The sequence below is a fragment of the Catharus ustulatus genome, chromosome 1 (genome assembly GCF_009819885.2).
Source record: "Catharus ustulatus isolate bCatUst1 chromosome 1, bCatUst1.pri.v2, whole genome shotgun sequence".
Taxonomy (NCBI): Eukaryota; Metazoa; Chordata; class Aves; order Passeriformes; family Turdidae; genus Catharus; species Catharus ustulatus.
The window spans coordinates 104,389,597-104,417,220 of record NC_046221.1 but is presented as its reverse complement, the minus strand read 5'-3'; the positions used below and the strand labels follow the sequence as shown (position 1 = coordinate 104,417,220).

Below are 27,624 nucleotides of genomic sequence, written 5' to 3'. Positions count from 1 at the left end.
GTTCATAGTCTGGATCAAGGGTGAAATGCCTTCTTTTCCAGAATGTAAAATCACATATACTCCTTCAACTTCTGTTCCTTAGAGAGCATATCTTACATCTGACTTTCAAACATAAAATGCACACTGTCTTTTCAAACAAATTTTGCCCTCATCTGACAGGGTGACCCCTTATAATTAAGAATAAGTGTTAAAAAACCCAGTTTTCCAATGCAGATTTTGAAAGCAAAGCTAGGAGTGTAATGACAATACCTGTGAGAAAAAAATACAGTAGGAAAATTACATGAATTGAAGACTAAGACTCAATAACATGCAGATTTTTTTCTCAGTGTTATGATAATAAAAAACCTGCATTGGGATGCATAAAGTCAAAACTAGTCAAACTAAGGCTTTTTATTTTGGCTTAATTGATAAAATCCATTTTTTTCCAGGTACAGCAATTAGTCTGAAGCTGCAATATGCTATCAAGTGATTTGTATATTTTTTTTAACTTTAGACATCTGAATGCTAAGCATTTGTTATATATGCATAGTCTTAATTTCCTTGGATTTTATATAATAAAACAAAAGCCACAACACTCTGAATCTGTATCAGTGAGACTGAAACAGAAAGCCAATCTTTGGTCTGGTATTTTACCAGTTCTTAAACACTTTCTTTGTCAGGTTACAGAAAAAGACATCTGTAGGAATATCTCTTCAAAACGTTCATATAGAAAAGCAGCGTGTGTGATCCTACTTCCTTTCACCAGCAAATAAGTCTTCCTTATATTCCCTTAGGAAGGTCATGAACAGCTGAATATTTATGCATCATCTGCCACCATACTTGCACTCTGCAGTTCAGCCAATAACATAGTGAATTCTAGGTAGAAATCAAATTTTGAAAGATAAAGATAATGGAAGAATCTATTTGGATAGCCATGCCACAATTTAATATATTTCATCATCAAAAGACTCCAAATTATAACTTATCTTTTACTAATTTCATGTTACTCATGATTGTGAGCTCTTATATGATAATTTTTTTCTTAAAATGTTTACTTCCTTCAAATAAGAAGGCAATTCTAAAAATCTCTTTCTACACATTGTTCAGCAAACTTAAAGTGTGAAGTTCCTAGGTAAGTTCAATGGTTCTTTTCTCACATGTGGAAATAAATTGACAGGGTTGGCTTAGATTGAATACCAGGAACCTAATATAAGGTGTGGTCCTGTAACATCTAGAAATAAATTCTTCTTTCATAGCAAAATGTGCCCTTTTTCTGTTGTTTTCAGCTAAAGATCATTTAAAATCCATTGTAGACCATTATTCTTTATCACATATAAATTACTGCCAACAGCCTACCCTGCTTACAAAAAAATATTTATTGTTAAAATACCTCACCATAAAGAGAGAAAATTATAAACACAATGGTTTAGTGCTCAAGGCTATTTTCCCTCATAAATGGACAAAATCTCTGGATTGAGAAAGGATCAGACACTGTTATCCTTTTTGTACTAAATACAACCTGAAAGAACAAAGAATTCTCTTAAAGCCACTGGGACCATCTGTGGAATAAGGATTTGTTTAGGGTATAACCCACATAAATCTATGACCTAATCCTAAACATGTCGTTTTCACTATCGTCAACAAGCAGTGGTGTGTAGTTGCTCTCTCTTTCTCTAGTCCTCTCCATGGAGCAAACTATTAATATGTAAGATATTTTCTCAAATAAAAGTAATTTTGCCACGTCTGTTTGAAAGCCCTTGGCATAAAAGGTTACATTCATTAACACGATGTTTTTATTTGTGCATCTTTTAAAGCTCATTTGTAGCTGCTCATTTACACTGGCAACCTACTACGAGACTGGCAAGTATCTTTTTTCTTCTCATGAAGCAAGTGCTGCTTCATCTGCACCTGCTCAGACGGCCACCCTGCCCCCTTACCCCCTATCCATAATTTTCCAGTTATAAACATAATGAATAACATTTCTACCCTTACCTGACCTCACACTGAAAATCTCTCCTGATTTTCAAACACCTTCATGTTTTATTTTTAGGTACCACGAATTTAAACTCTGCACTGGCACTTTTCCACTTAGCCTACATACCTTGGTTTTCTTCTGTGAAGAGCAACTGTAGTAAACATTGCAGAATTTGTCTTTTGGGTCTGGTTTATTTGCTTGTTTCTTCCTTGCATTTGCTTTCTTGACTCTGTAATTCAGTTACACTTACCTAAAATATCCTACTTAGAAAAAGAAGGAGGAAAAAAAAAAGGAAAACAGAGAGAAATGTTTGGCATAATTTGGTTTATCACTATACCAGCTTTAGCTGATTGAATCAGTTGATTGCAGGACATAATTTCTGTAAAATGAACACTCAATGAGAGGTGAGAAAAATACAGGTTGGTTCTATTTTCCAGACAGACCATTTTGAAAGCATTTGATGTAATTCCAAAATTGCTGCTGGGTAGTGGTATAAGAAATATTCTGAGATAGCTTTATATTTGTTATGAAATTGTTGGGAAAAAAATGCAGTGTGAAATTAATGTTGAAATCTTTCTTGAGTCTTACAGAATGATTCAGGATTATTTTCAAAGTGGATTAACATTTAAAGCGTTTTATTATCTTGTTATCTAATGTCATACATAAAGTTTTATAACCACCCATTTAGCATTTTAAGGATTCTTAATATTGTTATAATAAAACTGACTACTGCAGCTAATTTTATATTCTATAATAAAAAAATAAATCTGTGCTGGTAAATCAGTCATTCTTTAAATTCTTAATAAAAGGGAAAAGGTCTGTATTTGGACAGCATTTTGTTCTAAGTGAAGTAATATATAATGTGGTCGATTACAGTATTTAAGTTAAATATTGATTCTTTTTCCTATCTTATTTGCCAAATTAAATATTGGTTTACACATTTTCCAATAGCTTCATTAAAACCTAAAATGGCTGCAAATACTTGCTGATGTTGTAATGGGTTTTTATTTTTATACTGATAGGAAAAGACATTTGTTCTAGTTTTATTATCCTAAGAACAATAAATAGATGATTTTGTGAGCACTTCTGACAGCAGTATTAGAATATCTAGGGTCTACTTTTTCACACAATTTTATTTATATAATGAAGCATTATACAAATATGAGTGTTTAACTTTGGTTAATGTATGTATTCAACTGAAACAGCAAGTCTGTCAGCTTTGGAAACAGTTTAAAGCTTATGGAGGACAGAATGTTTACAACATCCATTTATGGCTTCTACTCCTCCTTTTGTACAAGCAAGATCCAGATTTTCAGTATGAAGAAGAGGCTCTAGATATCCAAAGCAGCATAGTTTGTATTTAAGCACTTAGATAACCATAAAGTTTACAAACTATAACCACCATCCTTTCATGTGGTAACACCTCTCTTGTGTTTTATCCTTTCAAGAGGTTTCCACAACCAACACTTCCCATATTAAAACCCATGGGCTCTAATTTCTCATGTTTTAATGTGGGATGATCTCTTTTTTTGAAAATCTGTGGTTGTATTTGGTTGCTGAGGCTTAGGAAAACAAAAGAACAATTCAAAAAGTGCTTAATCCCCCACAGTTCTATGCGAAGAGTACATGCCTGCAAGCTGTTTAAAGTGAGGTCCCCAGTCTGCAAGGTAGTCATAGCTCTGATCCATGTCTGAAGTGGTAGAGCCCAACGAGCTGAGGGATCCTGCCAAAGAGCCAGTCCCCTCAAACGCATAGGTCTGAAGTGAGTCATAGGGAGGAACACTAGGATCTGTATTTGCTTCTTCGAGCTTTTCTGAAATGAATTGCCTGAAGATTGCACTGTCTGGGCCAACCTGCAGAGACTGCCTGTAGAGGCTGTGGATTTCAGAGGCCACCTTCTTCCGAGGTTTGTGCGTTCTCACTACAGTGCGTGTCCTCAGGGCTGAAATATCAAAGGCTTCTGTGTCCTCCTCGCCCCCTCCTTCATCATCATAACTGACAATGTTCTCCCTGAATTCTTCCATCTTCTCTGAAAAGGGAGGCTTCTTCTTCTGCTGCTGCCTTATGGTTACAATTGCCAAAAAGAACACTGACAAAATAAAAATAAAAGAGAAGGGACAAGGGAAAAATTAAACACAACTAGAGACTATGAATGTGCTTGGAAAGATTAAAAAAAATGCTTCTTATCTTAGTATCAATGCTGTTGCAAAGTGAAGCTATCTTAACAAATTTATAGAGCTGTAATTTTTATGGATTTTATGGTTTTGAGATGAGCAATGGGTGTGTTGGGAAAATGGCTACAAAGGGACTTATAAAAAGGTGAAATAAATGGAACAGTTCTTTTGGTAGATGCAAATTTGAAACTGATGGAAACACAGGTTATGATTTTTGAAAGTGCTTTTTTTATCACATAATATATCCATTTCACATTCAGAATTTAAATTCATAATATCTATCAGTCTCTGTGATAAAAGCCCCATCAAGATCAAATGAAAACTGAGACAATGAACAAGATATCCTTCTCACCTGGTTGAATCATCCAGTTCCATATACTATGGAGAATGTTGTTCAACTATTTCTGTGGTGCAGGTTTGCAAATTTGAAGACTCACTAAATTCTGTGTCATTTTACTATCAAGACTTAAGAATCAGATGACCTTATTTCTTTCATGTGTGTAAATTTTTTTTTTAATTTTCTTTTAATATAGTATTTTTTAATCCCACATATTTTCATTTTAACTAAACAATCCCTTTGATTTGGTCTATGAGTTTCAGAGAGAATAATTCTTTCTATTTTAACTATATCTTGCTGCAGATCTACTTAATAAGTGTTTTGTGGATTGTAGTTTTTACTCAGGACATAAAATGATACAATCACAAAGAATTACAGAATTTCATTCAATTTAAGAGTATGAGGAATCTGAAGAAGTTGTTTTTCTACCTCTTCTAAATAAACTATTCTATTTGCTTGGGACATACCAACACAAGACTTGAAAGCACTGAAATAAGAATTTCTACTATATATTCACAAAGCAGATGATTTTAACTTTCCAAATGCTTTACCTGGTTAACTCTTCTGATGATATACTTCCTATTTGAAAATTAGTTTTTAGAGATAAATGGCAAACTTGTTATATACAGAACATTTTATTATTTAAATTTAAATAATTACAAAAATACATTCAAAGAATTAAGGAATTTAAAACACATGTTTTTAAAGAGAGTAGTTGATAGTTTTTTTCTTGTTTTGGACTAATATATTTATCTACATCCCTGCTTTGTCTTTTGTGATATGAATAGGCCCAATAGACGTCAGGGGTTTATTCCACCTGGAGAGAGAACCTTTCTGCAAGAACTCAAGAAATCATTGATGAATAATTCCCCTTATGGCCTGGACAGTGATGCAGTTTGCCTGATTCTTAGTCCCTGAAGTCAATAACACACTGTGAACCTATTCAGCTACTCTGCAACCATCAAACAAAACTTGAAATGCCCACCAACCTGTAAGCTTAAACTGACTAAAAGACATAAGGCAGATATCTAAGCTCAGATTGAAATAAGACAATTTTGGAAGTGCAGGTGAGCCTAGAAAAAACAAATTCATTGCATGTTCCCATGTCCTCGATTGGAAACCAGGACATGGATGTAGGGGAAGTAGTGCATCCCTAGGCTTTGCTATGGAGTCAAGAAATGCTTGGTGTCTAGAACAGCCGGCCTTGAGTTGCTGGTTTGGTTTTGAGTGCTGTTTGCCGGCTGTGCATGACCCTTTCCAGAGGTACTAGAAAAACTCCTGTGCATTTGAAACACTCTCAGTCCCAGTTTTCACATCCACAAATTCCCAAATGTATTGGAGGTTAAATTGGTGTCTCCTGAGAGGAAAAAGGAAATGTCCAGCATTTGGAGAAAATGCTTTCTAGAGATGTAACCTTAATTGGCAGGGAAACTCCCTGTGTCTAGAGCTTTCTGACTGATGTCAGATTCCATTTTTCTTTTATTTTTCATAACTGATCTCAGTTCTACATTTGCCATTCCTAAGGCAGATTGAGTAGGGTGCACTTCTTTTAGTATATTCCTACACTAGCAAGTTTTCTTGTGCAATGCTGTCTTCAGCTCTACCTGTGATCAATGCAGACTTCAAGCTCTGAAATCTTTATTATTGCCATGCCAGGAGAATAAAGAGGACCATGACTGAACTAAACCAAACTTTTAGGAAAATGGGCTGGAATTAAAATTTTGCTGAAAACTGGGAAGAGGAAGGGAGAAATTATAGCTAAGAAAACAGGAAAGAAATTAAACATTTGCCTTATTTAAATTTTTCCCAAAGGCCCAGTATTTCCAGTCTTCAAGACAAGGGTCCATCTTTGTTACTTAACCAACCTCTCTGTAAAATGAAGCAAAGTAATTTTTTCTTGTTTGTACTTACCCAGGAATATTAATATGCAAGCCAAAACAGCAACTAAAGCCTCTGTGCTGAGTCCCAAGGAATACATGAAAGCTCCATATCGACAATAGAAGGTGTTAACTTCAGTGTCACAGTCGCAGACAGTGACAGTGAGAGTATTTGTGCTCGTCAGCGGTGGAGTTCCATTATCCTGAATTAAGATTGGCAAGTAGAAAAAAAACTGCTCTTGCCTCCTGAAGCCACTCTTTCCTGTGAAAATTCCAGCTGTGTTATCTAGAAGATAAAATTATTATGATGATAATTATTTATATATTTTGCAACCACAATAATATTCAGTGGTATCTGACCTATTTGAAAGCAGTGGTTCTCTGCAAAGCTACATATTAAGAAAGTTAAAAAAGTAAAAGCAGGCACTGATTTTTGGTGCGTGTTTTGTCGATCGTGAATAAATTGCATTTATTTTTGATATAGGTACTCCAGGGGCAATAATGAAATTTGACCGAGGATCTCCAGTTTTAATGTTCAGAGCTAAAGAAATTGAGATCTTTTCAGCACCTGACACCTGTTCAGACTAATTAATTGCTTTTTAAAATGGTTCCATGTATCCAGCTGCTACCAAGCCAGAAGTTCACAGATAAAATATAGACAGTTTGCCAATCAAAAAGGTTAAAACACTATGGCTAGCAGCACATAGTGAAAACAGGTGGTAAGGGAAAGAAGAGAAAGCAAGAAAAAAAGTCCACTAAAATAGTCTTTTATTTCTTTCCCTGGCACAAAAACTGGAACTAGCTGGATTTCTACCACCTAAAAGAGCAAAAAGATTTGGATGCTTTCGCTTTGCTTTGTATCTACCTATTAGTATTTTAGAAATTTTTCTGTAAAAAACACAATAAACAGCTTAAATTGGTCCTACTGCATATCAACAAATTCAAATAAGTAACGTAGCATTTTGCAAAAAAATAACCCAAAAAACTCCTGTCCACATGCATGTGTAATGAAAAGAAGAAAAAAGAATCTAGAAATATTTCCATGAATTTTTTTAGAAAAATTTCCAGAATTTTTTCTCATGGCAGAGCAAAAGACTGCATGTGTGCATATATAGAAATAGGACAGTAAAAAGGGCTTCCATCATTATCTGTGCAATACATCTATACAAACAGTCTACTGAAGTTAACTCCCTCACATATACATTGTTCTGTGTTTCTCTCATAGTTCAGAAAGTAACTCTGATGAAATGGAGATAAAATACTGCAAATCTACAGTCTCTTTTTCTCTCCCTTAGGGCTATCACAATTCAACCATCCATTTCTGTCGAATATGGTAGAAAGGGACAGATTGAAATCTGATTGCATTGTATTTCAAAGTGTTTTCTTTTCCCCATTAGTAGCCATCAAAAGGAACTGAATAGGTTGCTTTGTGTGAGGGTCTTGGGTTTGGGGCAGAAAGAGGAAAGGTGGGAAAGGTACATGGTTTGTCACAGTTTGACCTTAATAAAATGACTTATCTCTTCCTGGAAGGGAGTGAGAGGTTAATGAAGATGAGAATTGGAATTCTTATTGACACATTGACTTACTTTGAAGATAATTGAGAAGCAGTTTGCCGTTTAACGTATTTGGAACTTTCCAAAACTTATTTCCATTGATTTGTTCCCTTAGCCAGAACATTCAAATAATTAACATGGTCGATAAGAACGACGTGTACTTTGGCTTAGTCTGAAGAAGCTTTTCTTTTTAGTCTAAGTAGACTAGCTCCATGACTATAATTCCATGAGATATCGCACCTGCATTTTCATCTCAGTCTGGTTTTGCTTGATATTATATATTATGGAATAGGATTGCATTCCTAGTTATCTGTATCGATAATACTGGTCTTGCTGAATTAGTGAAATAACAGTCCTGTATTTATATCAATCTTCTCTTTCTAATGATCTTATTTCTCAGGCAAATAATTTTAACAAGAAAGTTGGAATTTACCACCACATTCAACATTAAGAAAATAGTTTTTAAGGAATGCCAGTGTATTTTTCATCTCAGTTGTTTTTTCTTTCCTTGAAATAAAACTACCTTTTGCTGTTTATATTATTCACTTGAAAAGAAAATAAACTCATTGATACTATTGAATTATTGTTTTGAAATGGACCTCTCGATATGTCCAATTATTATAATGAAAATTTCTATTTAAATGGAAAGTTTTAAAAAATTAAGAACCTGCTGGAAGCATGCATCTTCCATTAGGAAGGTCTTAAAGAGCTGCATGACTGACACTACCTTGATTGTCTTTGACAGTAAAATATGAGCTGTTTGCGTCCTCCTGAGCCAATGAGAAATTAAAATGGTGACCTCCTGCTGAGTCATCTCGATCCACTGCACTGATGTTTTGAATTAGCTGGAAAAATAAGAGAACAGAGTTGTTTCAGAGTAAAAGAATTTCCTCATCCTTTAAAATAAGGAAAAGGTTATAACAGGTATGTTAAACTATTGATGTCGAAGGTGTGATCCACGAATCTGTATTGAGGGCATAATATGCAAATATTCACCAAATGCCCATATAGATTTATTGAGACTTATATTCTACAAGTACTCTGTTTTAAGATTTCATCCATTTGAGACAGACAGGCATTAAAATCCTGAGAAATTGCAAAAGGTTTTACAGATCAAAAGACCAGGAGCAAATAAAATCTCCATAAAAAAAAAAAAAAAAAAAACAAACCCAAAAACCCAAAAATCAAAAAGAAAAAAACCCACAAAAAAGCAAAACCCATAACATATATAGAGTGTTTATATGGGTTTTTGTTTGTCTGTTTTTGTTTTTGTTTTGTTTTTTGTTTTGTTCTGTTTTTGTTTTTGTTTTGTTTTTTGTTTTGTTCTGGTTTTTTTAATCCAAGGTTAACAATTCATCATTCTACATTTGAAGAAATCCTTCTATGCAAAACCCTTGAGTCCACAAACACAGTGACAATTATTCAGCTGGTACATTGTATCTCCAGTAAATGACATATTTTGACAAGTTCATATTTGTTGATTCTGGATATTATAAAAGATTGATTATGTGTTGGACCTATACAGGGCTGCAGGTATGGCAGTCTCAGAGCTTCTATTTCAGCACATCAGTCTCATTACAGGGTGAGACACAGGATGGTGAAAGCTCTTGCCATGACAACAGACAAAAATCTCTTTGTTACAAGGTCTTTTAAAAAGATTTTTAGCTAGTGGGATACTGTTAAAAGCTTACAGGCATTTGCTCAAGCCAATTACTAAAGTTATACCTACACCTTGCTTTTAACAATGCTTGCTTGTTGTTGGCTTAAAAACAATGGATAGAACTTCATTATTAAAATTACCTTTTTCTATTATCTTGCTTAATATATTTTCTAAGGTCTATCTCTATACAGCTTAAAAACACAGCTTTACTGTTTCTTGTCCTTGCATATTTATATTTGCATTCTTGCAATCTTCTATTTTGAGTTGTTTTTACACAGCTTCTGAGAGTTTTCTACCTTTTCTATTTCCCACAATTATGGAAATTTTTGGCTCCTTTTTCTTAAGAAAACAAAACAGCCTTCATTTGGAAATATCTCAAACCAGACCGTCATTGCAAGATAAAATAAAAAATAACAGCATTCAAAAGAATGTTTTTCATCTCTGTGAATAAACAACCACACAGTTTACATAATTAGTAATATTTCTGCTTTTGAAAAGTCTATATTTCTTATATTTAGCAGTAAATATTTAGTAATAAACATTTATCAGTGGACATCCTTGTTGATCAGGAGGAAAGTAAACTGCTGGAAGTCCACCAATTTTCCACCAAGAAAAGAGAGGGTTGAATTTGAACTTGGGTTCTATTTTATCATGCCTTGTAGATATTTGTATACATGAACTTGAACCCTCAACTTTTCTCAAACTACAGATCACCTGAATGATACAAGCAGTGCTTTAAAATGGAAGAAGTAAGTCAATGGAAATGACTACTGCTGCTTTCTGTCTGCACCTTTGAAAACTCTCTTCTGATTAAATCCTTTTTCTGTGGAAGATCTAGACCTTCATCGCACGTTCTTTTTCTTTTCAAGCAAGCCATGTTTGTTGAAATCATCACAGCAGAGTGCAAAATTGTGGCTTACACACCAAAAGCTTTGTATTCTTAGCACTGTTCCTTCTTCACATGTGAAATTTATCTTAAATCTTTATTTTCACTCTGTAGAAAAATGAGGACCACTGAATTTTTGGGTTTCTTTTTTTTTTTTTTTTTTTTTTTTGGATTGCCATTAATGAGAGGAATAGCCTCTTTTCAGAGGTGTCATGGTGTACAAAGGAGACAGATTCTCAAGGGATTTTTTTTTCTTTCCTCAGAACTAACAAAATAGCTGGGGTGATGCAAATACAGGTGTAAAAATGCAGGTAAAGGAATCAGTGAAGAGAAACTGACCACTAACATTTCCTTGACTACCACAGGCTTAGTTTTTATAAGGAAATGTAATTCCCAGAATGGGATCAATATGAACTCAATAGAGTATAAAATTACATATAATCTAATTGTCTACACTGTGAAGAAAGGCACATTTTATAATATTTTGCCACCTACTTCAAAAAAGCTAAAAAAAATATGGATTTTCTTGAAAATTTGCTTGTTATATGTTCATGGCAGCAGATGAGGATAAATCTTGGTATGGATGTACTCCTGTCCTTAAAATTCAGGGTCTATTAAAGTATACTAAATACGCAGGGTAATTTCATTATCTACAAAGACATATTAGCCACTTTTAATTTAATTTTATTATTTTCTGTTTTGTTTTTAGTTCAGTTACTTGGTAGAGAAAAATTACCTACCTGCATACCAAAAAACCAGATATCACCAATGTCTTTTAAAAATGTACTTTTAGAAGTATGTCATGTATGAAAATGATAAAATTACTGTAGTTATGAATTGGATATTGTTTTACTGTTTTATTATTGACTTCCATATTTTGCATACAGAATGTATTTGGCTCTGTACATTTTATCTATATCTGATTAAATCAATAAAATTCTGAGGAGAATGTGACTGAGAAAAAAAATCAAACTACTTTCCCTTACTCTGATCTGTTCTAAACTTTTCTGCACAAACCTAAGATTCCTATGGTTGTTCTAGATATATTCACATGCCTTCAAAGATTCACCTTAGCAGCAGGGGATAATTTGGAATGTAAGGGTAGGGCAAATCCTTATTCTTTACTTCTTGTTGTATCACTTCCACTAAGATTTCACAAAGCCCAGATTAGTCTATAAAATTTTCAAAGAGCAGTAAGTACTTCTGATTTCACTGACCCTGAAGGAAAAAAATCACCCAGAGTGAAGGAAATCCCTTCTTTTTTTTCCCAGTTTCCTAGGTTTTTGTACATGTAACCTATGAGATTCTAGCCTTCTATCAGGAAAACTGACATCACATACTCAAAAACTGCACTTACTGCTTATGTGTTAAGGGTTGCAAACCTCCTGCATTTTAGCATATAAACAAAGAAAATATTTCTTGCTTTTGCGAGGTTATGTCAGTTGTGTTGACATGACTGAAATTTAATTGCTTTAAAAATTCTTATTTCAAGTCTCATTAATATGGAAGTTTTAATGATTCAGTAGTTCATTAAAAATGGGTATTTCTTTAAAACAGATTAATTCACTAGATCCTTTTTGAAAAACCGGTTTAAGTTTATGATGGCTTTTGAGGACTTAAAGGATGCAGTGAAATATCTTAATGAGCTATCAAAGAAGGAAGTTTCCATAAAATAAGCCACCACAAGCATAGATGGAAAACAGGAAGATGTTCATTTCAGGCCTACGTGGAGGTGAAGGTTTGGAATCTGCATGCCAGACAAAATTCTGCTGTGAGGCCTTGTGATAAATGTAGATGGCAACAACTGGAATATACTAGGCATAGTTAAGTCAGATGTGAGTAATCTATCTGAACAAAAATTCCCACCCTGACAAACTGAAAAAGGAAGAAATTCCTTATACACGTCAGCCCAAGTGGTTGGAAGGGCATCTAGTAAATAAATTATTTATCATATTAGATTATTTTTGTTATCTTGTAAATAAAAAACTGTGTATTATGGAGTAGTTGACCGTCAGGTAATCTTAATAAAATTTAATTGGACATTTATTTCCTCAAATCCAAATGCTCTTACTGAATTAGAATTATGGAGATGCGCAGAAGGAAAGGTCAAAGCTTCTTTGTTACAACCCTTTCTGCTTCTATGGGCCTTCAACCAAGTTAAACTTAAGTCCACCTGAACAACAACCAGTATTCTTAATTTTGATGCTAGAGAACTCTGAGCACAGAATTTTGAGTCCTTTGTGTGTTAGTCTCACCAATCCTATTAGAGAAATGGAGGGATGTACAACCATATTTGCCACCTCTGTCTTTCCACTTCAGTTTCTTTGGTTTGTTTTCCACAAAACACCCTTTGGTAGGAGTTCTGCTGTGGATTACAGGATGTAAGAGACGAATCACCCATTTCTTTTGGGAGTACAGAACTGGTTTTGATTAAATTTTCAGAAGTCTTATAAGCAGTAAGATTTTTTTTCAATCTCATGCTTATTGATCATCAGAGTTTAGAGCAGGTAAAAGATTAAAATGTTGATTACTATAGTAAGCACTGCACGCTCCAGGTAGACCTTTTACCTCAAGACTCAGGTTCTCCTGCTGACTGCTTCTGTTTTGAAAAGCAAATTGACAGGACGGAACTGATTTATCTGGGTCTACCGTAAATGTTTCTGCTCAAGTATAAATAAAATTGTGTACTTATCTGCAGAGGATTAGCAATTACAAAGCTCATGCCATGACACCGAGGTGCTTTTTTATGTTTGCTCACACATGCTAATAAACTTCTCCCACTTGTGCCATTCTGCTAAGAGATAATGTGGAATCATGGTCCACATAAAACAGAAAAAGGAATTTTCCATGGGTCACTGTGCCCACTGTTTCAAAACATCACACGTCACACTCGGTGCATCTGCAGGTGTAGTTTACTGTGAGTCTGTTACATTATACATTGCTTTCACAACTTCACCATGTTTTTGCACTCTAAAGGATGCATTCATTGTTGGTTTTGTTTGCTTTTTTTAACTTCTTATGTTCTTATCATTACTGCTTAGATATTTTCGTATCATTACTGTTCAGATGCATTTTGTAAATGTCGAAGAAAATATGCAATATTAAATTATAAACATTGTATTACTTCTCACTTTTGTTTCTCTGCTAAGAAAAATAATTTTGCATCATGATTTATTAGACAGGATCTGTTTTAGCTAACTACTAATTTTTAGCATTAATCATATGCTCAAAGAATTTGTTTAAAGATTTCCTCTCCTTTCTTTTGTCAACACTTCATTATGTAGAGAAGTAATGGCAAATGACTACTTCTCACTTTCACTGTAACTGAATATTATTTTATTATGTGCCAAGTACTGAGTAAATAAATTCGTTTTTTTTCATCTCTGACTCAAAACTCCTGCATACTTAATCACTTGTTTGAATCTAATAAAAATTTCTAAGCAAGCTGCAATATCACAGTCACTTGTGATCCCCAAATTAAAGGAACTCAGGATTATGAGAATAAATTTCTATTAGAGATGACAGCATTAATTCAGAATATAGGTATGTTCAGTATCTTCAGCTGAAATCAGCTTCCTCACTGACAGGAAGAAAGACCAATATTCACAAAAGGGCTGAAATTACCATGCATAGCTACATTCTAGAGGGTCAGCTTGCTTACATATAATGTAAGGATTTTAATACAAACTGCATCAAACTTTTTAGCTACATCTTCCAGATGAGTTAATTTATTAATATCTTGGGAATTAAGCTTTTTTGAGATCCATTCTTGATGAGATATCTCTAGTATTACTTTTGGGGTGGATTTGGTCATTTTGGTGTTTTGACTATTTGTAAAGAATATTTCCTTTGAAGTTCAAAGGTTTATACTTACTGTACACACCCATAAATGGCAAATATAAAAATTAATAGAACATTGTGGTCATCATTTACTGTATTTACACTCAGTTATAAGGTCAAAAGGCCCAATCAAAAGGAAATCACAGGTTGAATGCCTTATTAATATTTTTCTGCTTTATCTGATGACAGCTATAGCTGTAGTGGGACAGAAGGCTATTTAACAGTGCAACTTTTGTGTTCAATTAATTTGGAAATCGATTTATATAATGGTGGTGGTGCAGTGAAAGCAATGTTTTAAAGAAAACTGCAGTTATGGTGTAGCATACAGCTGACTTCTGTGTTATAGGACAGTACTAAATTATAACATCAAATTGATAGTGAAAATTCCATTCAAAATGTCTAATAAACATGATGAATGCATTCAGTATGATGCTAAAACCACTTATCTATCTTCTTAACATCCATTTTTATTGTCAAATTTGGATTATAGTCCCACAGACTGAAACCAAATCCTTTTGTTTGAATGACTTTTGGAGGCTAAGCTAAACACAGCTGTAATTCTCACAAAAACACCACATTTGGTGTTGAAGGAAGAGCTTGAAGGTCAGCACTCAGTCAATAAAAACAGACCAAGAATTTTCATAATTTTTAAGAAAATCTGAAACTTCAAAGCAAGCCTTCTTGTCTAGACTGAAGCTATTATTAACTGTGTCTGAGTATGGATGATTAAGACAACAGTTAGTATTACTAATTATGTGTTTTATATTCTATATCACATAGCAGTGTACTCTTAGGCTATGTAAAAATAACTTGACTCTAAATTAATTTTATAGTAAACTAGGATGACACCAAGATAAACTCTAAATTGAGTAAGACAATTCATTTTTTAGTAGTGTCTTTCCCTCTGCAGTGTGTTTCCTTCCTTTTCCCATAAACACTGTAAACTAATGCAAATATGCTTTGGAATATCCCATGAAATTAGACACAGCTCAGATCAGGGAAAGAAATTAATTGCGGAAGTGTAGAATATCTCTGAAAACATCTCTTAGTACAAGGATTCCAGCTAAAAAGATAGACATACCTGCTTTAGAAACTGAAATGTGACAGCGTAGCTAAAGAATCTTTGATCTCAACATGTATGCAGATTCTATACCTGTTTGAAATTTATTTTTAAAATATGGTTAATTGTTTAAACTGATTCTTCTGAAATATAAATTTTCCTAATCACTGGACAACCAGGCCACCTATAAAATTGCATTTGAATCATTTGGTTTCTTGCTGAGAAAAATAAAGGATATTTTTTTCTGTTAGTAAAATATTTTTTAAAAACCCCCAACATATATTAATAACACCATAGAAGATACATCAACTAAAAGCTCTGTTTAAATCATAAACACTGAATAAAATATCATAAACTCTGACTGTGATAATAATGCACTTCTGTAGCAGTTTCCTATTGTTCTTCCTAAGATAATTTGTTAATGAGAATATTAGTTAACATTACTGTTGCAGTCTCAACAGGCTAAACTAAAGATACCTGTGAGTCTCAAAAACCTATAACAATGAAAAAAAAACTAAAAAAAAAACCCTACAGTAACATTATGCCTTTCTGTAAGCTGAGAAAAATATCACGTTCATCCCTCATTCACATATTGCAATGTCTAAGAAGAATTATTTGGTGTACTATACTTAAAGAATTTATTTTTATTGTTAAAACTGCTATTCTGAACTGTTTTGTCCAGTGATTCTCAGAATTCTTAATATATATCTGTAATTTATATTGAAAAGTAGCTATTGATAGGTTAGCATACAGATAATATTTATCAGTAGGTACCCGTAGAATACTAAAAACCTTGAGAAATAAATCACTTGTGTTTTTATCTTGTAGGCAAGTACAAAACATGGATAATGAATATCCATATTATAATCATCCATATTTAGTTCATGGTGTCTTGAAGCCAAAGAACACAAAGTGCAGTTGATTTAATGCTGAACTTTTATGCGCCAATGAGATATCCAAAGACCAATAGAAATGGATTGCTTCAAATACCTCCTAAACGGAGGTAGCCTGCAGACAGGAAGATTTTCAAACGCAGAACAAACAAAGTTGTTGCTGATAAAGAAACACATAAATGGATGCAAAAGCCTATAAAGAGATCATTTGAGCAAAAGGAAAATCTTCATTGAACTGCAGACTAATTGAGATCAAAGTAAACCAATATGGCATAAAAAGAGAGGCTTTTTTCATTCAGAAATCCACCTAACAAAGTGTTAGAACAGAACCATCACAGATATCCCAAAAGTCTTTTTTTAAATGTCCAAATAATGCTTTAGAGTGAAAAAACACAGATTTTCCTCTTTATAGCTTTTTTTTTCGTTTGGTAGAGTTTTTTGATTTGTTGTTTATTTTATATCTTTTTCTTTAGAAAAGAACCAAACCAAACGAAAAATCAAAAAACAAAACAAAAAACCAAATCAAAACAAAAAACAAACAAAAAAAAGCAAACTAACAGACTGCATTGGGAATATAGCTTAAGCTCCCAAATAAGAAAGGTATTGTAAGGGCTGTGTCTTAAACATTTTCAGACTTGCACTGAACTATTCAGGGTTTGAATTCAGTTCACAGCAAATGTTTTCTAACTGAAGGACACAATGAATCTGGTTTGAAATTGGTCTCAGCCTGGTTCTTGTGCTATTGCTGAAGTTACCAGACATAAGAGTTTCATCTGCAACCTTAACATGAAACAAATTTGTGCCTTATATTTTTTTAGAAGTTTCTGTCTATACGTTATTACTTTATTTAAAAATGAACAAGACACACAAATTTGATTTTAAAGTAGGGAAAAAGCTGCATCAATGTAATGAAATTTATATTTCATACTACGCATGTATCAACAGAACTAATTTTGGAAATAAAAAAAATGCAGTCTGTACTCACAGAACTGAAAGAATGAATCCTAAATATCTCAGACCAAATCTTCATTGTAGTGAGAAAAACGATGGTTACCTACTTCATGCTCACCTGTCCAGAAACTGCATTTTCACAAACAAATGTTTCATAATCTTTAGGGAATTCTGGTGCATTATCATTAACATCGAGAACTTGGACATACACATTCGCTTCTGAAATTTTTTCAGGATTCCCTAATGGTTAAAAACAGATAGAAAAAAAAAAAAAAGTTAAAATAATCTACTACATATTTCAAAATAATGTAAACATTAGACAATTTTACTTATATTCTTCAGGGAAGGAAATAATCACACAGACCTATAGACATAATTTTACCCTATTATAAAAATATAGTACCATTATAATAGTATGTCTTGAAATAAGACACTTAATGTAAAATTTTGGATTTGCTCATGCTTTCTTTACCCAATAAGTAAATGTAAAAAATAAAACCTGATCAGGAAAAATTAAATAATATTTTGTTGATGAAGAAAAATTTACTGTACTAGCCATAAGGTTATGTGGTGGGAGAGTATCAACTCTCCTAAGAAAGGACATTTTCCATTTCAACAAGAGTTAATAAGACAAAGAGGAAGCCATAAACCAGAATATACTGAAACAAAAACCTGAGGGATAAATAATAAAGACAGGAGATGATGGTCAGATATACTAATTGATATGGGCACGTGGACATTTGACAATGTTTTTTTCCATCAGATCAGTGGCCTCGAATATTGATAAACCAATGCAGGAAAGGGGAAAACAGACACAAAACATACCAAGACACACACCTGACAAAACAAGCACTAATCCATGACAAGAAACAAGCTTAATGATAATTTCTGGGCTATCCAGACACCACGGGACAACAGTTCCAGATAGATCAACTTGGACTTTGTAACTGACAAGGCTTTAAATGAGGGGGACCCCATATCTGGGGGAATGGGGACTCAGGGGAGATGCACATACACGTGGGAGACATGCACAGAGGAACAAAGAGAGCTGAGCTAGAAAAGATTCTGTGCAAAACAGGGCGAGACAGTGAATTTGTCTGGTTGAGCCTTGAACCTGATCACCAGTCTGTCCTATCAACTTACGTCTTCTTAATAAATATTTTCTTAGCCACGTCTCTCTCTCTCTCTCTCTGCATACGCGTATGTGTGCTGCAAGGACTAAGTGGCAGCCACTGGTGTGACCTGCGTATGTGCGAATGAGAATTGGTTCCACATACTGAAATGGACGGGGCTCTCTGATGCCAGCTAATGACTTGGGAGCACAGGGGACAATTTTCTGTGTCTTCCTCAGACTTGGCATACATGGGTTTTTTTGTAGGTTTTTACTGACAAACTAAACTGGACTATACAGTGATTAGGGGTCCTTGGGTCTCAGAGAGGTGCTCGGGAGGTCCACACTTAGGGGGGGACTTGCTTAGGGGGATGGATGAGGGATGAGTGTGTGAGTTCTGTGGGTTTACCAGCAAGCAACTAGTGTGCACTAGCTGGTGAGTTGGGGACCCATGAATTAGATAACAAAACTTGGCATACAGGAAGGGGTGTTGGGCAAACAGAAGTAGCTACTGAAGGGCTCCATGAGTGTGTGTGTGGCTGTGAACCTGGAGAGTGCTGTGCATGTGTGTATATGTCTGCATCAGTGTTCTTCTGCCTTCCCAAAAGAACAAGGGAATGGCTTGTAGTCAATAGGAATCCTGTATGTAGGTGCCTTGTCTGTGTCAATCTGAGTGACTGACCTCATCATTGTGAGTCTCTGGAACATGTGCTCAGCTGTGATACTGGCTGAGCCTGCAAACAGGTCAGCAGCATTCCTAAACCTGGATATGGGTCTTGGATCCCCAGGCCCTAGGGGGCTTCCAGTGGCTGAGCAGGAGTGTCAACTGGGGTTGAAGAGCTGGCTGTACTCTTACATCACTTAACATCTTGGTTACCATAATGACACTCATTCCTTGGTCACACTAATTTCTTTAACAAATTCTGTTACTCCTCTTCTTAAATATTTTCAAATTTTGAAGCTTTGGGAGAAAAATTCAAAAACATTTTCATTTTAAAAATATTTCTGCCATTTCTAGACATGGAGAAATCACAGTGGATACTGACAACCCACCCTAACCAAGGCAGAAATCTCAGACTCAATTTGGAAAAAACAGAGCTTTTCTATCCACTGTTCTGCACATACATACTTACAAAGAAGTGTGATTTTGCTCAGACATATCTAAGGCATTACTGCTGACAGGCTTCACAGACTGAGTGTTTAGTTTTGGTATTGTATTGTTCTTCCAAGAATCATCTACATTACAGGTTTAATACTTGGGCTTAGTACTCACAGAAGATATATTGTTTCTGTTACTCAAATATAATTTACTGCTGTGGCTTTAGATATAAAAAAATATGTCAATACATCTTATTCCTGTATGTAAAGGAAAATTAATAATACAAGGCATTTCTCCTGCATTTACTGCCTTTACCCAGGGTTCTACAGCTAAAAGTACTGCAGACAAGGAAAAGCAATGATATATGAGTATCACAGTACAAAAGTTGCATGTAGACTAGGCTGAGAAAACTATTTTTTTAATGAAATAAGAATGTATATAAGTATGTTATCTGGAAAAAAAAAAAAAGTCAATGAATACAGCAGGTACAGCATTCTCCTGGAGAAACTGGCAGTTCATGGCGTGGACAAGTGCACTCTTTGCTGGAGTAAAACTGACTGGATATCCAATCTCAGAGAGCAGTGGGGACTGGAGTTAAGTTCAGCTGGTGACTGTATCAGTGGTGCTCCCAGGGGACAAATCTGTTTAATATGTTTATCAATGGATTGCATGAGGGGACTGAGTACACTCTCAGTAAGCTTGCACATGATACCAAGCTGGGCAGGAATGAGGGCAGGAAGGCTATGCAGAGGGATCTGGACAGTCAGGATTTATAGGTTAAGGTCAATTGTATGAGTTTCAGCAAGGCCAAGTGCCAGGTTCTGCACTTAAGTCACAACAACCCAAAGCAGAGTTACTAGCTTCAGGAAAAGTGGCTGGAAAATTCTGCAGAGGAAAACAACCAGGGTCTGCTAGTTCACCACAGCTGAACATAACCCAGCTTGCTCCAGGTACCAAGGATCAGCTGAGGGAGCCGGGGTTGTTTAGCCTGGAGAAGAGGAGGTTCAGGTGATAACTTACCACACTGCAACTGCCTGAAAGGAGATTGCTGGGAGCTGGCGGTTGGTCTCTTTTCCCAAGTAAGAAGTGATGATACCTCAGTGGAAGTTTATATTGGATAATAGGAAAATGTTCTTCTTGGAAAAGGTTGTCTAGCATTGGAATAGAATGCCCAGGGAAGTGGCTGAGTCACATCCTTGAAGGTATCTATAGTGCCAGATACAGATCTGGCAGTAGGCACATGGTTTAGTGGTGGATTTAACAGTTTGTTGTTGGATTCAATGACCTTATCAGTTCCTTCCAAACCAAAATAATCTTTAATTCTTTAATTCAGTATTGGATACCTCTTGGAAGTTCTTTGCCTATCAGCAGATTGAATCCTGACTAATACAGCATAGTTTTAAAAAATGTCTGCTTCCGCACAATGTAATTTATTGTTCTTGTAGGCAAAAAGTTCCTCTGTAATAACAGGGCTCATGACCTTGTTAACACAGATGTGCTGTAGGGTAATGAATATGTTTTTCCAGTGATTAAAGTAATCTTAAAATATTCCAAGAATACTGAACATTTTTCACCCTAAATATCTGTCAATATATCAGTCACCTATATCTAAACGAGGAGTGCATCAACAGTTATAGTTAAAATATGTCACATGTTCAGTGCTAGTGTCACTGCATCTGACCTCTTCAGAAATACTTAAGGCATTTATTTAAATTAGTCAAATGGACCTTTAAGAAAAAAGCAAAATGTACTCCTCTCTGCCTCTTTCCAAACTACATCAGTTTGGTTGGTTCTTACATTCCTTTTTTTATTGTATAATACACTAGTTGTTTGGAGCAAACATTTGTTTCCTCAGGTCTTATGGAATCTATGCTGATATCTTGGAGTCTTTTGCTGAAGGAAATGGCAGCAAAAGCAAGTACCACAGAGGCAGTTTCACATTTCTATTCCTCCTGTGGAGTCATTGCAGCTGTGCTAATTTACCAAACCTTGTGATCTGTCAGAATAATTTCAAAAATATTTCTTTGTGAGATGGTATTTCTCCTGTTGAATCAAACATGCATATTAATACAGTAGTGCTCAACTTCTGTTAGATAAACATAAAAAGTACCATACATCCTTTTTAGAAATAATATCAAGAGTGTAGGAGTTAGTTTAATTCTTTTGCTGAAGTCAGAATTGGATGTTTAGGGCAGAGATTTGACTACACTGTCTTTTAAAGGAAAGCTTTGTAATCTTGAATACAAAGCAGGGAATACCTTTGGTGGCTTCAATTGTATAAAAAGTGGTACAGGAAGGACCCAGCAAGTTTTTGCCTATTCTTACCTTGTTTGTTTTTAAGATGCACCCTATATTGCCATTAAAGCTTACTTTTTGCTTGCACAAAACATTTAGATAGCATATTGTTGCAATCACATCTGTATTCTTTCACTAAAAGGTTGAAGGTTTGTTGGGGGTTTTTTTTTGTTTTGTTTATTTTGGAGAGGGGTAGAGGAGATTTTGTGATAGCCTTTTTCTAATTCTTTAATATATTTGGGTTGTGATGTCATAGCTGCCTTGGTGGGATCATATTTTTTTCCTTGGTATAGGGTTAAATGGCAAGAACATTTCTCTCATATCTGTATGTACGGAAGTTTTTAACAATATGATTATTTTTTCTCCTGAAATAACAGCTGTTTTGCTTTGGGAGGGAGCAACATATTACAAAGCCACTCTTGAAATCAGTGTCTCATGAATATTTAATAACAGTTTTGGTGAAGCAGAGGTACTGCATTGGTTGCATTTTGAAGAGAAGGGAGGCAATATATACTTTGTCTTTTATCCCTTACACAGGAAAATTATTGAATGTCAGATGTGAATTCAGCTAATGTACCCATATCCAACACTATCTAAATATCTCCCAATTAGCAGAAAATTTCTTTGTCACAATCTCTACAAGAGAGATCAGGACTTGAAAAACAAGGACTAAGAGAACAGGATGTCAAGGGCAACAGGCTGAATCAGTATGAAAATTAGGATGACACTTTAATTGCCAAGGACCCATATTAGTAGCTTGAAAAGAAAAGCAATGACCCACTCTAGACACAAAACAGAGCTCAGTATTTTCAGGGGATTAAAGAAAGCTTACACTGACATCAGCCAGTAAACATAAACTTGTAATGATAATACTAATAGTAGCACTACTACTAACCATAAGTGTTATCTTTATTATTTATGTTTTTATAGCATGATTATCATTTATGCTAAGGAAATTTTCTTTACTCGTAAAAGAAATGAACATAAATAGTTTTTAAAGAAAGGATTACGCCAGAATTAAAAAGTTTATCAACAAAAATATATGTGTGACCAAGGCAGGGTGACAATTAAATATTGGATTGATATTATCCATACTGAAATAATCAAAGAACTTCAGTCCTGTATCCATGTCCTGGAGACCTCCATGAAAAGACATCTGTAAGAGTCAGTGGTAAAATTACTCTCGTCTGTTGTGGATTAATTTTGTTGTGACTGACAGTATCAAGTAAAACTGATTACAGAATCACAGATAATTGAGGCATGAAAAGACCTCAGTTAATAAAGTCCAAACATTAACCTAACTCTACCGTGCTCACCACTAAACCATGACATCAGGTACCACATCCACAGGTTTTTTTAATAACTTCCAGGGAAGGTGACACATTTGCTTCCCTGGGAAACTCATTCCAATGCTAAACAACTCTTTTCCAGGAAAAAAAATCCTAGTATCTAATTAAACCCTGGTGCAACTTGAGGCCTTTTCGTCTCATCCTCTTACTTGTTACATGGCAGAAAAGACTGACGCCCATTTCCCTGTAACTTTATTTCAGGTAGTTGTAGAGATGGTTACCCCTCACCCTCCTTTACTCCAATCTAAACAACCCCAACTCTCTGAGATGCTCCTCATAGGACTTGTGGTCCAAAGCCTTCACCCTCTCTTTTGTCTTTCCCTGGATAAGCTCCAGCACCTTCTGGAAGCGAGTGGTACAAAACTGAATACAGGACTCAAGGCATTGTGCCGAATGAGCTCACCAGCGCTGAGCACAGAGGGACAATCACTGCTCTGGTCCTGCCGGCCACACTGGTTCAAGCCAGGATACTCTTGCCCTTCTTGGCCACTTAGGGACAGCTGGCTCATGTTCAGCCTCCCTTGACCACCATCCCCATTCTTTCCTGCCAGGCAGCTTTCCAGACACTCTGCCCCCAGCACAGGGCTTAGAACCCGGCCTTGGCCCATCAATCCAGCCTACCCACATCTCTCTGTGGAACTTTTAGATCCTTCAACAAGATAACCTCCCACAGCCCAGCTTGGTGTCATAGGTAAATAGACTGAGGTGCCCTCAATCCAATCATCCACATAATTGATAAAACATATTGAACAGAACTGACCCCAGTACTGAGCTTAGGAGAAAACCAGTACTGACTGTCTGCCAATTCAATAATAATGGATAATAAAGGAATTCTTGCTCTCAGACAGGATTAGAATGCTGTTGTTTGTGCTTCAGCCTTGTACTTGATGAAAGTTTCTTACAGTCGAGTAAAAACTGATGAAAGAAAACTTGATTTTTCTTGAACTTTAGGCATGAAGTGGAATGACAGTCAACAGGTTGCAAGTTCCCCCTGATTGCTTTTAAATTTCAACAAATTATAACTACCTCTGCATGCTTTTAAAACATGCTCCCTCAATGGCATGAGGATAGGATGATCCACATCACAGGTCTGAAATAACAAAGCCTCTCTTACTAATCTCTGATCCCTGCAATCATTGCAACCTACTCAAAAGTCTTATGTAGTGTATGAATGTCAGGGCATCAACAGGCTCCTGGGGAGGTTGCAGTTGCAATGCAGTTTCCATGTGTGGTTAAGGTACAGTGAATATCTTTTTTGGATGAACTATAATGGCATTTTGATTTGGCTTCAGTGGAGCCACAGTGTCATCCACCAAATGTCTCATGTACACAGTACACGTTATGACTATATTTCAAGGAATAATATACTACTAGTTCCTGATAAAAATCCTTTCAGGTATGCCCACACCAAGGTGACCTAACTTCAGTTCTTTTGAACATATCATTATAGACAGTGACCTTATCATCATTAAAGAAATAAAGAATAAGAATTTGAACATAATGAGGTCTCAGTTTCTCTAAAATAACTTTCATTACTGTGAAAACCTTGCTTTCTTTTGTTGCAGAAGACAGTTATTCATTTGTAACATTTGGTTCTCTAGTGTTTTGTAGTTTAACTAAACAAAAAAGTGTTGGCCAAAGTTATCATACTGTGTTTCCATAGCGCTGTTCAAGACATGCCAGAGATCAAATTTGCCAGCATCTCTCATCTGCCCAAAAACATGAGAATGAAATTCATGCTGAAGAACTCAGAGAGAAGCTGAAAAGGAAGATAGTACCATCAATTCCTAAATACAAGTTAAAGACTTCAGTGAAAATTGATACTGACTGTCCTATAGTAGACTTCCAACAGCAATGTTCTACAGGGAAGGGTTCCTTTTGGGAACAGAGAAATTTAAAAATATATGTTTAAAGTAGTTGTAGCAATAAATGGCATTTAACTGAGATTCAGGAGTAAAGAACAGGTGTTAAGAGCATTTGGCAAAATCTGTCTGATTTATTGATTTTACTTTAGTTTCATATGGTTTTCCTCCTACCTGAGGATGAATGGGATTAGTTTTTAAATAATATCCCAGTAATCTTGTTAAACTGCCTTATAAACAGGAGCTGTTAAATTTCTGGTGTTGTCCCAGATTTAGGGCAACCAGATCACCAAAAACACAAACAGAGGTAATTTGCATTTGACTTTCAAACAAAATTGATAGGTGGAATCTATATAAAAAGGGTGCTTCAAGGCTTTAATTGTCACTGAATAGACGTCTAGATGATTTAGGCCTCAACATTCGCAATTAATTTGAGCCACAGGTTTCTGATTGGTGTTAAATTAGACCCTGGCTAATTTCACACTAGTCAAAAATCTGGTGTGAAATTAACCAGGGTCTAATTTAACATAAGATCTTGCACTGCAGGAGCAATTCTTATGCTTCAGTGTAACTTGAAAGCGTTATACTCTCGATCCTATTATAGTTTCTTTTTTCATAAGGTCATCTTTTATGAAAAAGCACGGGACCTTGGAGTTCAAATTCCACTTCTATTTAACTAATCATTTTAATAATGCTCCTTAGTGTAGCAAGCAACAGTAATATAACCAGAAAGAAGAATGTATTCTCCTCTTAAAAGAAGGCATATACAGAGGATAATTACAGTTCACAGTGTAAAAAACCCATTCCTTAAATTTCTTACTCACTTGTTTCTGTGGCTGTAACAGTTATATTGTGCCAAGAAGCTATCTCTCGGTCCAGAGGTTCAGTGGTAATGATTGCTCCATTGTGTTCATTGATGCTGAACAGCCTCTTTAAAAGTGTGCTGCGGACAATAGAGTACCTGCACCAAAAGAGGGAAAGACATTCCCTAGTACTGAAATGTTCCATCAGAAGCAAGGACATAGAAAGCTATTGTCTGTTGAGAAAACAGAACTGTGCATATATGCATATAAATGTGTGCTGCAACAACTTGAACAGGAAAAATGTACACTTATAAACATTTAAAATTCACTGCTGCCAAGATCAAAGCTCTTCTTTTTATAAAACTAAATACGTCTCAGATCTATATTAATGTGAACTGAATCTGAAATGCATTATTCATTCTCACTTCTAAGTCAGTCTCACAGCAGGTGAATGACTTTACTGAAAAGAAACAGCAAGATTGCCACTTGTGAAATGAATAACACCAACATCTAAGTGGAGGTATAATGGCAAATCTGTTTTATCATTGCTGACATGCTCTGATGCCAAGGGAATGGGCATTATAAAGACAGACAACTATCTGTAATGGGGCGACACTAAGGCAGAGTGCAAAATCCTAATGCAGGAGATGATTGTAGTGCTCCTGAGACTCTGCCGAAAAGGCTCCAGATGCTGTGGACGTGTACATGTGTACATACATGTACACATGCCACTCGAGCTGTTAAAGTCTAACCATTTGTTGCAGTACAAAGATGAACTAAAATAACAAGCAAAGATATTGGTTCAAATGGAAAAGATATTTACTGATGTTTTTAATGACCTAAAAAGCAGGAAGATCATATGATGCAGTTGCTAATCAAGTTTATTTCATGGAAATAAAACCTGATTGAATAGTTGAAAGATTCTTTCCACTCCAATTTAGAATGCCCACATGCAAATATTCCTTTCTATTGTAACTTTAATTCTGCATGACAAAATCTTTCTGTTTCCTGCAGACACCTAGGACTTCAGCTCAGACAACTTGTCATCTGTTAAATGACTCTCTAACTTGTTATTTATAGCTACATTTTGTCTCTTTTAAAATCAGTAAGAAGATAAGAAGGTGGCGCACAGCACTTTAAGTAAAAGTGCTTATAATTTGAACCAAAGTTTGGATACTTATAAATTTCTTTTCAAGGTATTTATAATTGTTCTGATATCGTTATTTTGTTTTGTTTGGGGTTTTTTGATAATTTGATTATTCATAAACATTTTTCAGAAAAAAACTATATTAGGTATTTGTTATTTTTTTGTTACTGACATAGTGAGGATTTGTTGGACATCTTTTTTAGTTTGTTTGTTTGAAATTTGGAATCCACAAAGCAAGACATTTCCTATATTATAAGTAACTGCTGTCACTTATGATACAAATGTTTTCAAAATTAGATTCATTTTCATGGCACTTACCCCAAAAAGCATATCTTAATATTAAAACTGATGTAGTTTATTCTAAAGGAACTCATTGATGCAATACCTGTATCACTGTTTTGGCACTATGCAGACATATTCAATTTGAAACCAGTTCCTCCAAAACATTTCAAACTAAAAAGCTATAGATATGCATTAACATTTAATTTTTCCACAGGAGATGTTACAGTTATCTAAACAAACCACCTAATGAGCCCTTTTAGAGGGGGGAACAAAAAAAAAGGTACATTTTTTTCTTATTTAATTTAACCTATTACTTGCTTAATAAATAACAGTAAATGAATGGAAAATCATAACAAATCACTGTCTAAAGCTCTGAAACCATTGCATAATATATATCCATTTCTGCTATTAGAAATCTACACACCATAAATTATGTTGTGTCTCAACCATTTGTCATTGTATCCTGGTTTGTCTAAATTGCTTAGTACACA

General features: G+C 35.1%; 1 protein-coding gene across 3 annotated transcripts in view; it reads right to left on the bottom strand.

Moving 5' to 3' along the window:
- Window positions 1-2,387: 2,387 nt before the first annotated feature.
- Window positions 2,388-27,624, bottom strand: part of CDH19 (cadherin 19) — a 121,813-nt gene continuing 96,576 nt past the window's right edge. For all 3 annotated transcript variants that reach the window (XM_033052514.2, XM_033052497.2, XM_033052505.2), the window contains 5 exons: window positions 25,726-25,862; window positions 17,304-17,425; window positions 8,623-8,740; window positions 6,377-6,628; window positions 2,388-4,043 (listed from right to left, as the gene is read on the bottom strand). In XM_033052514.2, the coding sequence (XP_032908405.1) occupies window positions 3,550-4,043; window positions 6,377-6,628; window positions 8,623-8,740; window positions 17,304-17,425; window positions 25,726-25,862 (1,123 nt within the window). In that variant the 3' untranslated portion in view covers window positions 2,388-3,549. The remainder of the gene's footprint in view (window positions 4,044-6,376; window positions 6,629-8,622; window positions 8,741-17,303; window positions 17,426-25,725; window positions 25,863-27,624) is intronic.